This window comes from Corella eumyota, chromosome 7, assembly GCF_963082875.1.
Source record: "Corella eumyota chromosome 7, kaCorEumy4.1, whole genome shotgun sequence".
Lineage (NCBI taxonomy): Eukaryota > Metazoa > Chordata > Ascidiacea > Phlebobranchia > Corellidae > Corella > Corella eumyota.
The window spans coordinates 441,939-459,132 of NC_137496.1; the positions used below are offsets into that span (position 1 = coordinate 441,939).

At 29.6% G+C, this 17,194-nt stretch overlaps 2 protein-coding genes across 2 annotated transcripts; both read left to right on the plus strand.

Moving 5' to 3' along the window:
- The first annotated feature begins 310 nt into the window (after positions 1–310).
- On the plus strand, positions 311–1,955 carry LOC145759548 (uncharacterized). Its single transcript, XM_082573396.1, has 5 exons — positions 311–660; positions 791–922; positions 1,040–1,206; positions 1,288–1,603; positions 1,674–1,955. Exons 1-5 carry the CDS (start codon positions 311–313, stop codon positions 1,804–1,806), a joined length of 1,098 nt encoding a protein of 365 aa, XP_082429522.1. The 3' UTR covers positions 1,807–1,955.
- Positions 1,956–2,236: 281 nt separating this feature from the next.
- On the plus strand, positions 2,237–6,219 carry LOC145759299 (ELAV-like protein 1). Its single transcript, XM_082573098.1, has 10 exons — positions 2,237–2,368; positions 3,117–3,181; positions 3,724–3,895; positions 4,011–4,219; positions 4,380–4,486; positions 4,560–4,676; positions 4,737–4,858; positions 4,943–5,186; positions 5,255–5,338; positions 5,574–6,219. Exons 3-10 carry the CDS (start codon positions 3,747–3,749, stop codon positions 5,724–5,726), a joined length of 1,185 nt encoding a protein of 394 aa, XP_082429224.1. The 5' UTR covers positions 2,237–2,368; positions 3,117–3,181; positions 3,724–3,746; the 3' UTR covers positions 5,727–6,219.
- Positions 6,220–17,194: the final 10,975 nt, after the last annotated feature.

Below are 17,194 nucleotides of genomic sequence, written 5' to 3' on the forward strand. Positions count from 1 at the left end.
TAAGCAATATTTGTTAGTTTTAAACGTTATTATAGTTATAAACATGTATTTTACTAGATTTATTGTGTTTTAAACTGTTTAAATTTCGTTAAAACCATAACCAAGTAATTAAGTGCCCCGGGCAGTTTAAAGCAGGTTTCCTTAAGAAAACAAGCAAAAAAGAGTTTTTAGATGAAATGAAAAGATTAAAAACTAGCTCTTAGTGCTAGAAAAGGTTCATTGCTGGTAATGTGTGCGTAAACTTTAACAAAATCTTCTAAACTTTTCTTATTTTGTTTAAATAAACTTTGTGTTTAGATAGTAATTAAAAATGTTTAAAAATAGAAGAATAATTAGTTTTTTGGGCACAACATGTTGCTTATTATACAGTGTTCACATAAGTCTTAGATTATTTGTTAACAATGATCATCAATGCAGTTACGGAGTTGCAAAAGACATCGAGAACAACTTCCAGGAGACCCCGGAATGGCGGAATAGAACGGAGTCTAATATGGCTCCGTATTTTGAACGAACTGATTATTTTGACTGTGTGGATTTTTTAAAGATACCGAATACAACTCAAATAGTAAAAGAAAATACGAAGGGGAATAGAGGAGTTTCTTTTATGAAAGTTAGGATTGATAAAGTTACAATTCCAGCTGTATATAAAGTCGCTACAAAGTAAGTAGAAAATATATTAAAATTTGTTTATTGGAATCTATTCACGTAGTTTATAAGGTCATATTAATGTTATTTCTATTTATAAAATGTTTAAACCAATTTAAAATACATAAAAAGTTGTTTTTTTTAGCTTGTTGTCAACAGTATCCGACGAATATAAATATAATACAGCAAAGCGGGAAATCGAGTTTTTGACGAAGCTCCGCGGATTGCCAGGGATTCCAAAACTTTTTGGATCGTGCATACAAGAATTTACAACCAGGTTATTTAATGTAAAAGTGTTCTAAAAGAAAATTAAAACTTTTTGCAAGATCAAAATTATTAATAAATAAATAACCTGACCTCTTTACGCATTAATCTTGTATTAAACACTATATAGATATCTGGTAGAACGTATTACAGGCTACCCAATGTGCGATGACAACGGGACAACGATCGAATGCGCAAGTGGATCTTATATACTGAGTGTTATTGAAGACTCTGATGACCCTGCGTTATCCGCTATAAAACTTGCCAAGTCCACAGTTCGACTTTTCACTTTATTAGGTAATTGTTATATTTGATAGTGTAAAATATTAGGTGTAATTGCCATAACCTATGCAACAAAATCTTATTCTTATTTTGCAGAAGAACGACATTACCTCTTTGAGGATATTTCGGGCTTGAATTTAATGTTTACCGACGACTGGGAATTGTTTCTTGTAGACGCTGATTCTCTCGTGTTTTATAACGAATCAAGAATATATTCCAAACTAGCTTGTACTTACGATAACCAATGTTATGGACCTACGGGCAACTTGTGGATCGATTTATCCCTGAACTCAAAGATTTACAAAACTTGTTCAGATTTAAATGGTATATGTGAAAATAAGAGATGTAGAGGCTTCGGGGTGGACCTACATGCTTGTGGGATGGCAGAGTGGTATCTTTGCAGGTTTAACAAGTAAGTGCTTGGTGTAATTCATATTTTTTTAGCTTAAATATTGTTGCTTACTATCAAACTAATGTTACAGATTTTTTACTGGAAAACTCAAAGAAGAATACGAGCAAATTTGTTCTTGTCTCCGGCAACCGAACCCACGTGATCGATGTTCGTTTAAATTCGCGCTCGGAAAACTTGAAGAAATGAGTTCAAGATATTTTTAAATTAGTTTCCTTTTTCTTTAATTGAGTTAATATTTGTCAAAGTTTTAAATTTACGTTGATTAAGTAAAATATATCGAAGTGCTTTTTATTATTTAAGTATAAAGGGTTTTTATTTTATGTTTGCACACCAAATAAACAACGAGATATACGTTCATTTATTTTCATTAGGCCTTAAATAATTTATAAAGTACAATTTTTGGATTATTAACTAAAATACCAAACATATTTAATCAAAATAAAGAAATTGAAAACACATATACGCGAAACCCTTTATTTTAAATGAAGGGTAAAAACTTAACCACTATAAATAAATTGAGCGGTTAAAGTTACCGAGGCAGTATAGCAAAAGGTTATACAAAAATTTCAACGTGGTGTAAAAGTTTTTTAAAGTTGGTTGAAGTGTTTTCCAACCTCATTTTATTTTCGTTCCAGCTGTCTAGTAAAAAGTTTTTTCTATAGAAAATGGTTTTTTGCTTTAAAATTGCTTGATTTGCAGGTTTCGAAAGAATAAATTGGGTTGGTGGTTAATTAAATTGTGCTTTGTTCTTCACATATTCAAATGGTAAGTTTATTGTGAGTATTTTTTATCAATTAGCCTAAATAAGCTGACAGGCAGGATCAATTTTTTTAACTGTCAGCGTATTTTTACCGTCAGACTGTAGAATAAACGAACTAATGTTTTCACAGTCTGACTGTAGTTCCTTTTGCTTCATCTTAATTAAGGAAGGTCAACTGTAGGGTTTACTTTTGCAGGATTATGTTAATTTCATAAATTTCAAATCAGTTGAAAAATATCTTGCGGATTTTTATAAATAACGTATTAGTGGTATAAAAAAACACTAGTTAATTTACAATAAGTGCTTTAAAGAGACAATACTAAATTACATGATACGGGATAGTGTGGAACAGTATGTAAACGTTAACAAAGATTCGCAGAATGCGGGATTGAGCAGCATTTTTGTATTTTAATGCGGGATGAATGCAGTATTTACCTCAAAAGCTAAGGAATATTGCGGAATTGACTTAAAAGTGCAAGGGAAGATTAAAAAAGGGTTTAAAAATTCTGTCCTTTTTCACATTCAGCGATTTTTTGTTAAGGTTTACATACAGTCTTGGTATTTCCCGCACTGAATGCACAACTTAATGCATTCCCTATTTTTGTACAACCCCTTTAAAGTTGACCTTCCAATGTTAAGAATAAATCCAAAAACAATTCAATGTATTTTGGAAATACAATATGTATTATCAATGAGAATTACAAAGTAGAATCTAAATTTTTTTTTCTTTTTTTTTCCAACATTTTTTTTCAGCTGGATAATTTCTAATTTTCTACTACTTTCAACAAGAATTGATTTTTTTACTTTTTGCTGGTTTTGTGAGTTTTTTTTATATTTTTTTAACTGATATTTATATAAATTTTTTATTTTTTTAAACTTTTTTTAAATTTTTATAAAGTTTAAACATTTTTTTTCAATTATAAACGCAGGACATCAAAAAAGAAAATGTAGCAAAAAATAAAATAAGTTTTTTTTAAGATTTTCTGTCAAACATTTTAACAAACTGTAACATAAATATTAGTGATAGTTATATTACTAAACATTTTAATGATGAAAGTCTAAAATTTTAAAGTTTTAAATATGAGCAAACCTAGATTTTTTAAATTCATGCTAGTTGTAAGGTTTGTTAATGTCGGTTATCTTAAAATATTAATAAGAAATAATTTGGTTTGTATTTTGTGCAAATCACATCGCAGCTAAAATAGATAAACTATTGTTCTAACCAAAATATTTAAAGGTCTATAGCATGAAAGAACAACTTTTATGAGTTTTATTAACAGTATTAGTCTAAAGAAACACACAAAAAACAAAATGAAATAAAGTTTATCTCACAGATTTTTAATATTTAGTTTTTTTTCAGGCCACCAAGAATAACAAAACAGGATGGAGTCCACTTCAAACGACATCAAAACCAACCTGATCATCAACTACCTTCCACAGACTCTCACAGATGATGAATTTTACGGGTTATTTGCTGGTGTGGGGAACGTAACTTCAGCCAGGATTATAAGAGACAAAAAAACTGGGTATAGGTAAGCAAAATGGTGTTTCTTAATAGTAAAATAAATACTTTTAACTGATGTTTATATTGTTATAAAAAATAACTTAACCAAAAGCAGTCTCTTTATATTTGTGTTTTGAATTTAGTTTTGGTTATGGTTTTGTTGATTATGCAACTCCTCAAGAGGCAGCAAACGCGATCGAGAAACTTCATGGATACAAACTTCAACATAAAACCATTAAAGTTGCTTACTCACAACCATCAGGCCACCAGACAAAGAATATCAACTTGTATGTGTCGGGACTCAAACCTGAGACCACTGAGGAGGAACTTAAAGAGAGATTTGAACCATTTGGTAAGTAGGAGATTTATTATGTTGGGGTAAATATAAAAGATTGTTTTATGACAATAAATAAATTGTTTTGTATTTACTAAACTGAGATACCTGAAGTCTAGCATTGGGTAATGTTATAAAACCCTTATGATTTGGTAACTTATTGGTTTTAATTACAAAGGTAACGTGGTCCAAGTACGGACGTTAAAAGACAAGAACACCGGGTTGTGCCAGAGAATTGGATTTGTTTTGTTTTCATCCAGAGCCGAGGCCAACTACGCTGTTAACGTGAGTTCAACATTTATTAAAATATTAAACTTAATTATTCAAGTCTTTTGTTAATTTGTTGATGATTTAACAGAGTTTGAACGGTCAAAACTTTATGGAAGACAGCCAGGAGGCAATGGTCGTTAAATTTGCTCGAACGGAACAAAAACCTCCCCCAGAAAACTTTAAAAACTTTCAGAGCATCGTCATGGTGAGTTGATATAAGTTTATCTTTTCTTCTTTTATTTTAACAACTTTTTTTATGTTTCAGGGAAATAATTACGGGGCTGAAAATTATGGTGGGGGTCGAGGGAATAAAGGGGGAGGCCCCATGAGAGGTCGGGGCTTTAAATCTAATCGAGGGGGAAGATTTACCCCAATGGGTGGAAATGGGTTAACACAAAAATTTAATTTACAAATATATATGTTATTTTTTATTGTTTAAATATTTTCAAATTTTTGTTATTTTATGTTTAGTTACCCGAACCCCAACATGGGTTACAACAACAATTACCCAGGAACCCCAGGGTTTGGGTTCAATCCTTGCCCCACAAGTTACCCCGGAAACAACTTCAACAACTTTGGGACTTACCCGGGAGCAAATTTTGGGGGTTATGAAGGCTACCAAGCGGGGGCTAATAAATTCCCAACCAGTTACCCCCTAAAACAAGATTTTAACCCCAATAATAATAATTCTGGGGGCAGCAAAAGCACGGCTGAGGTAAGTTGAGATTGTTTGTTGTTTTATTTTCCTTAAGATTTTTATTCTAGATTTATATTTTTGTTTAGATAATTGTTTTTGTTTATGGGATTGGTCCAAACTGCTCGGAAGATGAATTGTTTGAAATGTTTAATTCCTTCGGAAATATTGTCGTAAGTTTTTGATTTAGAGTTTATTACATAATGTTTAACCCCAGTCAACATAATTTATCATCTATATAATAGACAAGTCCTGAAATAGATTTAAACTTTGATTTAATTTATAAATATTTTTATAACAGGCTAACAGTTGAAATTAAAATGCGGACTTCAATATAAGCTGCAAATAACTTGTAGTAAGAATCAAACCTTGGATTAATAATAAGTTAATAAAATTTTTTTCTCCCAGAGAGTAAACGTTATATTTGACCATGCCAAAGCGGCGGGGAAGGGTTACGGGTTCGTTACATTCTCAAGTATCATCGAAGCCACCGCTGCTGTTAATAAAATGAACAATTCCCCGTACAACGGGAAACTTCTTCAAGTTTCGATTAAATCATAAAATCTTTAAAGTTAAACTTTTTTAAAAAGTTTGTAAATTTGTTTATGTTAGAATACTGCAACATATTCACACAATTGTAAGATAGTTTTACTGTGGAATTATATTGTAAGTTTTAAACAATAAAATGTTGACTAACCCTAACATTTAAATTGATTTAACCCAACTTTCAATAAAGTTATTTAGCATTATGTTATCTTGTTTTGCTCAAATAATTAACTATCTAAGTCCTTGTGTTTGATTCCTGCTGTTATTTCTTGAAATAGCAATGATATTTAATATTTTTACATCGTAGTTAGAGATGTGATTAGTATTATATTTCTATCAGTTTAGTAATTTGGAATACTGAAAAAAACTCATAAAATTAAACAATTTATGTAATAACGTTGTTATAACTAAATCTATTTAATTAGTTTTTATGAGGTCCAGTTATTGCTTAAAAGTGTATAGGAGAAAATATGAAATTATTGTAAAACTGTTTTGGTAAATGACAATAAATATTTTGCCAGTTACTCTTGTATGTTGCATCATAATAATATTTATTAACTTGTTTAATGAGTAAACAAAAGGTCTTGTGACTACGTGAGGGTAATATTTGGTTTGGATTTATTACTGCAGATAATATTGTTTGGAATTTTGTTTCGGAATCATTTTTTTAAAACCTAGGAAATTTAAAATGAAGTTTAAAGAAAAAGAAACTAAACTTGCTGCTGAGTTAAAACAACTTTGTGTAAAAACACAAGATGGAAAGTGGAAGGAAAATAAACCACAAGAATCAGCAAAAATTCTCCACAAAATGGGGTTGCTTTATAAGGAGAAAAGTCCTGATAAATTGAGCTTAATAAGAAGTTGTGCACTTTTAAATTCAGCTATAGTTAGAAATCCTTCAAATGTTGAAACAATTAAGAAAGATCTGGATAATCTTTGCTTACATTTGCTTAAAATAACTAAAGCTAAAAAGTGTAAGGCAAATTTAAGAAATATTTCTGCAAAAGTTGCTGAAAAAGTTAAAAAACTAAGAGAAAATACTAAAAATAAATTGTTGCAGTTAGAACTTATTTCTTATGAAATACCAGAAGCAAAATTAAAACAACTAGAATGTGATAAAATACAAACAGTTTGGGCTATACAAGATGATATAGCCAGTCAATACACTTCTATTATGCAATTTATAGCTGAAAAGTGTGTCAAAATCATGGGAAAACCTCCATGTAAATTTGCCATAGCTGGAATGGGGTCTCTTGCACGAAAAGAAATAACTCCTTACTCTGATTTTGAGCACATTATTTTGCTGGATAACAACAAGAAAGTGGATAACAACAATCTGGAATATTTTAGATGGTTTTCTGTCTTTTTTCATTTTATTATCTCCATTTTGGGAGAAACTATTATTCCATGTGTTGCAATTCCATCCTTGAATGATTATTACAACGAAAATGGAATTGATTGGTTTTTCGACAGTTTTACAAAACAGGGAATTTCTTTAGATGGAATGATGCCACATGCTTGCATTTTTCCACTAGGAAGACAAGAAGGTACCACAAACAAGCCATGGTCAACAGAACTAATTCAACCTGTCAGTGAAATGATCAAGTATCTTGACTCTGATGTGGATTTAAAAAATGGTTATCACTTAGCTGATGTGTTAAAACGAACATGTTTTGTTTATGGAGATGAAGAAATTCACAAACAATATTGTGATCAGGTTAAACAAATCACAAATTTAGTAGATTCTTGTAAAACTAAATCAAAATTTATTCAGAAAATAAGCGTTCTTGATGTAAGTTTTGTTCCTGGTCTTTTAAACAGTAATTATCATCAATTTAACATAAAAAAGATTCTGTATAGAACCATATCATTATTCTTGACGATTATTTGTGATTTTCACAAAGTTTTTACTAATGGATTTAAAGCAATAGATGAGTTAGAAAAAAAAGAAATAATTAATTCAGGGACTTCCCATCACCTTAGGTATGCTCTGTCTGTTGCTTGTGAAGTTAGATTAAAACTTTATACAAAAAAACAATGTCAAGAGGGTTATATCACCAAAGGAAAAATCTTTGATCATCTAAATTTTAATCCTGCTCAGGAATTAATTCAAGCTGTTGGAGGTGCAAGTATTGTAAGATATTTTGAAATTTGGGCAAATTTACAAAACCTGGCAGTCGCTGAGGCAGAATCGGATGATAACAAGTTTTTGGAAAAAATTAACGTTTCGGATCAACAGACTTTACGTTATGACTATTGGTGGAGTTTACACTTTTTAAGACAAAATGAAAGAATTATTTCAGAATGGGAAAAAGGAATAGGTACAAAATGGTTAATAAATGATGATCCTGAAATACATGCCAAATTTTATGTTTGTTGCGCTTTTTTTATAAAAGGATGCTTTACAGAGGCTTTAAATTTGCTTAATCAGCTAATACCTAATTACGAACCCGGACATGTGTTATATCTTGAATGTTTAAATCTAGAAATACAATGTCTGTTTGTTTTAAAAGATTACAAGCAAATAATAGCAAAATCTCAACCATTTCTCCAAAAATTTCCTATAGCAAACAATCCTAATATAATAAAGCTCTTAATACTTGATAAATGTGTTCTTTCCTATTTTAATCTTAATGAACCGAAAGATGCCCTTTCAATTTATTCAAAGCTAATAGATGAAGAAAAACTTTTAAGAATAAAAAACAAAGACATCCTTCTAAAGTATCCTGTTGAGATGTCAAAAATGTTTCTTGGTGTGGGAAAATGCTATTTAAAACTTGGTGACTTCCACACATCAATATCCTATTTTGAAGATGCACTTTACTTACTAAACAAATCAATAGTTAATCACATATTTATACGATATGACATTTATATTCATTTACACTTTTGCTATGGATTATTTAAAGGGCTCGAAAAAGTTTTAAAGTTTAGCAAGCTATTTATTGAAACATACCAGCTTTGTAGTGAAGCTGAAAAACTTATTTTAAAAAAGAAATGCTCAGTCAAATTTCCAGGTAATGGTATATCAGAATTATTTTTCGATCCAGATTTTCTTTCTGATCTGTTACAATCAATCGTTAGCCTATGTAGCATTTTGGCTTTAAAATATTAACAATATTCTTGGGTAGAACAATGACTGGTAGGGCCAATGTTTAATTAAAAAAAACAAATGTTTGCCTTTAACAAGCTTACATTTTTACAATAAGCTATTTTGTATTCATTGTAATTTTTTTTTGTTGGTAAAAACTTTCAAAATAACCTTATGTTTTTAAGCTTTTAAAAAAGTATATTTTAGATATTGTGCAATTTAATATACAGTTTAAGCTATTAATTTTATATTCAATTTCTGAGTTCTTTTTTACTGTTAATTTTGTATTACTTCTTTTATAACATTGATTTTGACATTTTTGCATTTAATTCTCATTTAAAAACTTAATAAAAATTGCTTTAATTCAAAAAACAAAAATATTATTTTACAGCAATGGCTGACATAAGTAACGTGGTTAAAAAGGCGAACCAAGAACATAATGTGTCAAATATTGGCAATTTAGCTTAAGCATGTCACGCCAAGGCCCTAAAAACCTTTTACTCCAAATTTAAACCCACCTTGGTATTTAAATAAACTGTAAAAAAAATTTTTGTCAATATTAAAGCATTTTATGAAATAGGAAAAATTTTACAGCCTGGTCAACTAAAATATTCTCCAAAAGAGTGTATAGAGAAAATGTAAACACATTGTTAAAGCTATTTTGTTAAATGACAATAAATATTTTGCCTGTTACTCTTGTATGTTGCATCATAATAATATTTATTGACTTGTTTGAAGAGTAAACAAAAGGTCTTGTGACTACGTGAGGGTAATATTTGGTTTGGATTTATTACTGCAGGTAATATTGTTTGGAATTTTGTTTCGGAATCTTTTTTTTTTAAAACAAGAAAATTTAAAATGAAGTTTTTAGAAAAAGAAATTAAACTTGCTGCTGAGTTAAAACAACTTTGTGTAGAAACACAAGATGGAAAGTGGAAGGAAAATAAACCACAAGAATCAGCAAAAATTCTCCACAAAATGGGGTTGCTTTATAAGGAGAAAAGTCCTGATAAATTGAGCTTGATAAGAAGTTGTGCACTTTTAAATTCAGCTATAGTGAGAAATCCTTTAAACGTTAAAAAAATTCAGAAAGATCTGGATAATCTTTGCTTACATTTGCTTAAAATAACTAAAGCTAAAAAGTGTAAGGCAAATTTAAGAAATATTTCTGCAAAAGTTGCTGAAAAAGTCAAAAAACTAAGAGAAAATACTGAAAATAAATTGTTGCAGTTAGAACATATTCCTTTTAACATACCAGAAGCAAAATTAAAACAACTGGAATATGATAAAATACAAATAGTTTGTGCCATACAAGATGATATAGCCAGTCAATACACTTCTATCATGCAATTTATAGCTGAAAAGTGTGTCAAAATCATGGGAAAACCTCCATGTAAATTTGCCCTAGCTGGAATGGGGTCTCTTGCACGAAAAGAAATAACTCCTTACTCTGATTTTGAGCACATTATTTTGCTGGATGACAACAAGAAAGTGGATAACAACACTCTGGAATATTTTAGATGGTTTTCTGTCATTTTTCATTTTATTATCATAAATTCAGGTGAAACTATTATTCCAAGTGTTGCAATTCCATCTTTAAATGATTTTACCAATGAAAATAATGGTGACTGGTTTTTTGATAGTTTTACAAAGCGAGGAATTTCTTTTGATGGAATGATGCCACATGCTTGCAAGTTTCCACTAGGAAGACAAGAAGGTACCACAAACAAGCCATGGCCAACAGAACTAATTCAACCTGTCAGCGAAATGATTAAGTATCTTAATTCTGATAAGGATTTAAAGAACGGTTATCACTTAGCAGATGTGTTAAAACGAACATGTTTTGTTTATGGAGATGAAGAAATTCACAAACAATATTGTGATTGGATTAAACAAATCACATATCTTGAGGATTCATTTAAAACAAAACCAATTTGTATTCAAAGACTAAAAAAACTTGATGTAGTTTTTATTCCTAACTTATTAAATAGTGATTGTCAGCAGTTTAACATGAAAAAAATTGTCTACAGAACCATATCCTTATTCTTGACGATTATTTGTGATTTTCACAAAGTTTTTACTAATGGATTTAAAGCAATAGATGAGTTAGAAAAAAAAGAAATAATTGATTCAGGAACTTCCCATCATCTTAAGTATGCCCTGTCTGTTGCTTGTGAAGTTAGACTAAAACTTTATACAAAAAAACAAGGTCAAGATGATTACATTGATAAAGGAAAAACTTTTAATGGTTTAGATGTTAATCCTGCTCGGGAGTTAATTGAAGCTGTTGGGGCAGCTAGTCTCGTAAGATATTTTGAAATTTGGGCAAATTTACAAAACTTGGCAGTCGCTGAGGCAGAATCGGATGACAACAAGTTTTTGGAAAAAATTAACGTTTCGGATCAACAGACTTTACGTTATGACTATTGGTGGAGTTTACACTTTTTAAGACAAAATGAAAAAATTATTTCAGAATGGGAAAAGGGAACATGTACAAAATGGTTAATAAAAGATGATCTTGAAATAAAAGCCAAATTTTATGTTTGTTGCGCTTTTTTTATGAAAAAATGCTTTACAAAGGCTTTAAATTTGCTTAAACAGCTAATACCTAATTACAAACCCCGACAGGTGTTCTATCTTTCATGTTTAAATCTAGAAATACAATGTCTGTTTGTTTTAGAAGATTATAAGAAAGTAATAGAAAAATCTCAACCATTTCTCCAAAAATTTCCTATAGAAAACAACCCTATTTTAACACAGCTCTCAATACTACAAAAATCTGCTATTTCCAATTTTCATCTTGATGAACCAAAAGATGCCCTTTCAATTTATTCAAAGCTAATAGATGACGAAAAACTCTTGAGAATAAAAAACAAAGACATCCTTCTAAAGCATCCTGTTGAGATGTCAGGAATGTTTCTTGGTGTGGGAAAATGCTATTTAATACTTGGTGTCTTCCGCACATCAATATCCTATTTTGAAGATGCACTTAACTTACTAAACAAATCAACAGTTAATCACATATTTTTACGATATAACATTTATATTCATTTACACTTTTGCTATGGATTATTTAAAGAGCAAGAAAAAGTTTCAAAGTTTTTCAAGCTATTTATTGAAACATACCATCTTTGTAGTGGAGATGAAAAACTTATTTTAAAAAAGAATTCCTCAGTCAAATTCCTAGGTAATGGTATATCAGAATTAATTTACGATCCAGATTTTCTTTCTGATCTGTTACCAATAATGTAGCAATTCGGCTTTAAAATGTAGCAATTTGGCTTTAAAATATTAACAATATTCTTGGGTAGAACAATGACTGGTAGGGCCAATGTTTAATTAAAAAAAACAAATGTTTGCCTTTAACAAGCTTACATTTTTACAATAAGCTATTTTGTATTCGTTGTAATTTTTTTTTGTTGGCAAAAACTTTTAAAATAACCTTATGTTATTAAGCTTTTAAAAAAGTATATTTTAAATATTGTACGATTTAATGTACAGTTTAAGCTATTAATTTTATATTCAATTTCTGAGTTCTTTTTTACTTTTAATTTTGTATTACTTCTTTTAAAACATTGATTTTGACATTTTTGCATTTAATTCTCATTTAAACTTAATAAAAATTGCTTTAATTCAAAAAACAAAAATATTATTTTACAGCAATGGCTGACATGAGTAACGTGGTTAAAAAGGCGAACCAAGAACACAATGTGTCAAATATTGGCAATTTAGTTTAGGCATGTCACGCCAAGGCCCTAAAAACCTTTTACTCTAAATTTAAACCCACCTTAGTATGTAAATAAACTGTGAAAAAAATTTTTTGTCAATATTAAAGCATTTTATAAAATAGAAAAAAATTTTACAGCATGGTCAACTAAAATATTCTCCAAAAGAGTGTATAGAGGAAAATGTAAACACATTGTTAAAGCTATTTTGTTAAATGACAATAAATATTTTGCCAGTTACTCTTGTATGTTGCATCATAATAATATTTATTAACTTGTTTAATGAGTAACAAAAGGTCTTGTGACTACATGAGGGTAATATTTGGTTTGGATTTATTACTGCAGGTAATATTGTTTGGAATTTTGTTTCGGAATCAATTTTTTAAAACCTAGAAAATTTAAAATGAAGTTTAAAGAAAAAGAAATTAAATTTGCTGCTGAGTTAAAACAACTTTGTGTAGAAACACAAGATGGAAAGTGGAAGGAAAATAAACCACAAGAATCAGCAAAAATTCTCCACAAAATGGGGCTGCTTTATAAGGAGAAAAGTCCTGATAAATTGAGCTTGATAAGAAGTTGTGCACTTTTAAATTCAGCTATAGTGAGAAATCCTTTAAATGTTGAAACAATTAAGAAGGATCTGGATAATCTTTGCTTACATTTGCTTAAAATATCGAAAGCAGATCAACCTTTATCAAATTTAACAAATATTTCTGCAAAAGTTGCTGAAAAAGTTAAAAAATTGAGAGAAAATAGTGAAAATAAATTGTCACAGTTAAGACATATTCCTTATAAAATATCAGAAGCAAAATTAAAACAATTGGAATGTGCTAAAATACAAACAGTTTGTGCTATACAAGATGATATAGCCAATCAATACACTTCTTTCATGCAATTTATAGCTAAAAAGTGTGTCAAAATCATGGGAAAACCTCCATGTAAATTTGCCATATCTGGAATGGGGTCTCTTGCACGAAATGAAATAACTCCTTACTCTGATTTTGAGCACATTATTTTGCTGGAGGAAAACAACACTCTGGAATATTTTAGATGGTTTTCTGTAATTTTTCATTTTATTATCATGAATTTAGGAGAAACTATTATTCCAAGTGTTGCAATTCTATCTTTAAATGATTTTACAACTAAAAATAATGGTGACTGGTTCTTTGACAATTTTACAAAACGAGGAGTTTCCTTTGATGGAATGATGCCACATGCTTGCAAGTTTCCACTAGGAAGACAAGAAGGTACCACAAACAAGCCATGGTCAACAGAACTAATTCAACCTGTCAATGAAATGATCAAATATCTTGACTCTGATGTGGATTTAAAGAACGGCTATCACTTAGCTGATGTGTTGAAACAAACATGTTTTGTTTATGGAGATGAAGAAATTCACAAACAATATTGTGATTGGATTAAACAAATCACATATCTTGAGGATTCATTTAAAACAAAACCAATTTGTATTCAAAGACTAAAAAAACTTGATGTAGTTTTTATTCCTAACTTATTAAATAGTGATTGTCAGCAATTTAATATGAAACAAATTGTCTACAGAACCATATCCTTATTCTTGACGATTATTTGTGATTTTTGCAAAGTTTTTTTCACTGGATTTGAAGCAATAAATGAGTTAGAAAATCAAGAAATAATTGATTCAGGGACTTCCCATCATCTTAAGTATGCCCTGTCTGTTGCTTGTGAAGTTAGACTAAAACTTTATACAAAAAAACAAGGTCAAGATGATTACATTGATAAAGGAAAAACTTTTAATGGTTTAGATGTTAATCCTGCTCGGGAGTTAATTGAAGCTGTTGGGGCAGCTAGTCTCGTAAGATATTTTGAAATTTGGGCAAATTTACAAAACTTGGCAGTCGCTGAGGCAGAATCGGATGATAACAAGTTTTTGGAAAAAATTAACGTTTCGGATCAACAGACTTTACGTTATGACTATTGGTGGAGTTTACACTTTTTAAGACAAAATGAAAAAATTATTTCAGAATGGGAAAAGGGAACATGTACAAAATGGTTAATAAAAGATGATCTTGAAATAAAAGCCAAATTTTATGTTTGTTGCGCTTTTTTTATGAAAAAATGCTTTACAAAGGCTTTAAATTTGCTTAAACAGCTAATACCTAATTACAAACCCCGACAGGTGTTCTATCTTTCATGTTTAAATCTAGAAATACAATGTCTGTTTGTTTTAGAAGATTATAAGAAAGTAATAGAAAAATCTCAACCATTTCTCCAAAAATTTCCTATAGAAAACAACCCTATTTTAACACAGCTCTCAATACTACAAAAATCTGCTATTTCCAATTTTCATCTTGATGAACCAAAAGATGCCCTTTCAATTTATTCAAAGCTAATAGATGACGAAAAACTCTTGAGAATAAAAAACAAAGACATCCTTCTAAAGCATCCTGTTGAGATGTCAGGAATGTTTCTTGGTGTGGGAAAATGCTATTTAATACTTGGTGTCTTCCGCACATCAATATCCTATTTTGAAGATGCACTTAACTTACTAAACAAATCAACAGTTAATCACATATTTTTACGATATAACATTTATATTCATTTACACTTTTGCTATGGATTATTTAAAGAGCAAGAAAAAGTTTCAAAGTTTTTCAAGCTATTTATTGAAACATACCATCTTTGTAGTGGAGATGAAAAACTTATTTTAAAAAAGAATTCCTCAGTCAAATTCCTAGGTAATGGTATATCAGAATTAATTTACGATCCAGATTTTCTTTCTGATCTGTTACCAATAATGTAGCAATTCGGCTTTAAAATGTAGCAATTTGGCTTTAAAATATTAACAATATTCTTGGGTAGAACAATGACTGGTAGGGCCAATGTTTAATTAAAAAAAACAAATGTTTGCCTTTAACAAGCTTACATTTTTACAATAAGCTATTTTGTATTCGTTGTAATTTTTTTTTGTTGGCAAAAACTTTTAAAATAACCTTATGTTATTAAGCTTTTAAAAAAGTATATTTTAAATATTGTACGATTTAATGTACAGTTTAAGCTATTAATTTTATATTCAATTTCTGAGTTCTTTTTTACTTTTAATTTTGTATTACTTCTTTTAAAACATTGATTTTGACATTTTTGCATTTAATTCTCATTTAAACTTAATAAAAATTGCTTTAATTCAAAAAACAAAAATATTATTTTACAGCAATGGCTGACATGAGTAACGTGGTTAAAAAGGCGAACCAAGAACACAATGTGTCAAATATTGGCAATTTAGTTTAGGCATGTCACGCCAAGGCCCTAAAAACCTTTTACTCCAAATTTAAACCCACCTTAGTATGTAAATAAACTGTGAAAAAAATTTTTTGTCAATATTAAAGCATTTTATAAAATAGGAAAAATTTTACAGCCTGGTCAACTAAAATATTCTCCAAAAGAGTGTATAGAGGAAAATGTAAACACATTGTTAAAGCTATTTTGTTAAATGACAATAAATATTTTGCCAGTTACTCTTGTATGTTGCATCATAATAATATTTATTAACTTGTTTAATGAGTAAACAAAAGGTCTTGTGACTACGTGAGGGTAATATTTGGTTTGGATTTATTACTGCAGGTAATATTGATTGGAATTTTGTTTCATAATCATTTTTTTAAAACTTAGAAAATTTAAAATGAAGTTTAAAGAAAAAGAATTTAAACTTGCTGCTGAGTTAAAACAACTTTGTGTAGAAAAACAAGATGGAAAGTGGAAGGAAAGTAAACCACAAGAATCAGCAAAAATTCTTCACAAAATGGGGTTGCTTTATAAGGAGAAAAGTCCTGATAAATTGAGCTTGATAAGAAGTTGTGCACTTTTAAATTCAGCTGTAGTGAGAAATCCTTCAAATGTTGAAACAATTAAGAAAGATCTGGATAATCTTTGCTCACATTTGCTTAAAATATCAAAAGCTAAAAAACGTAAGGCAAATTTAGAATATATTTCCAATGAAGTTGGAAAAAAATATAAAAAACTGAGAGAAAATACCAAAAATAAATTGTCACAGTTAGAACTTATTCCTTATAAAATATCAGAAGCAAAATTAAAACAACTGGAATGTGATAAAATACAAACAGTTTGTGCTATACAAGATGACATTGCCAGTCAATACACTTCTATCATGCAATTTATAACTGAAAAATGTGTCAAAATCATGGGAAAACCTCCATGTAAATTTGTCATAGCTGGAATGGGGTCTCTTGCACGAAACGAAATAACTCCTTACTCTGATTTTGAGCACATTATTTTGCTGGATGACAACAAAAAAGTGGATAACAACACTCTGGAATATTTTAGATGGTTTTCTGTCATTTTTCATTTTGTTATCATAAATTTAGGTGAAACTAAAATTCCATGTGTTGTAATTCCATCCTTGAATGATTTTACCAATGAAAATAATGGTGACTGGTTTTTTGACAGTTTTACAAAGCGAGGAATTTCTTTTGATGGAATGTTGCCACATGCTTGCAAATTTCCACTAGGAAGACAAGAAGGTACCACAAACAAGCCATGGTCAACAGAACTAATTCAACCTGTCAGTGAAATGATCAAGTATCTTGACTCTGATATTGATTTAAAGAATGGTTATCACTTAGCTGATGTGTTAAAACGAACATGTTTTGTTTATGGAGATAAAGAAATTT

Coding starts and splice junctions, on each gene's coding strand:
- LOC145759299 (XM_082573098.1), top strand. CDS start 3,747: ATGGAGTCCACTTCAAACGACATCAAAACCAACCTGATCATCAACTAC. Junction 3,896..4,010: donor GACAAAAAAACTGGGTATAG/GTAAGCAAAATG, acceptor TTTTGAATTTAG/TTTTGGTTATGGTTTTGTTG. Junction 4,487..4,559: donor AGGCCAACTACGCTGTTAAC/GTGAGTTCAACA, acceptor ATGATTTAACAG/AGTTTGAACGGTCAAAACTT.
- LOC145759548 (XM_082573396.1), top strand. CDS start 311: ATGTTTAAAAATAGAAGAATAATTAGTTTTTTGGGCACAACATGTTGC. Junction 661..790: donor GTATATAAAGTCGCTACAAA/GTAAGTAGAAAA, acceptor TGTTTTTTTTAG/CTTGTTGTCAACAGTATCCG. Junction 923..1,039: donor ATACAAGAATTTACAACCAG/GTTATTTAATGT, acceptor AACACTATATAG/ATATCTGGTAGAACGTATTA.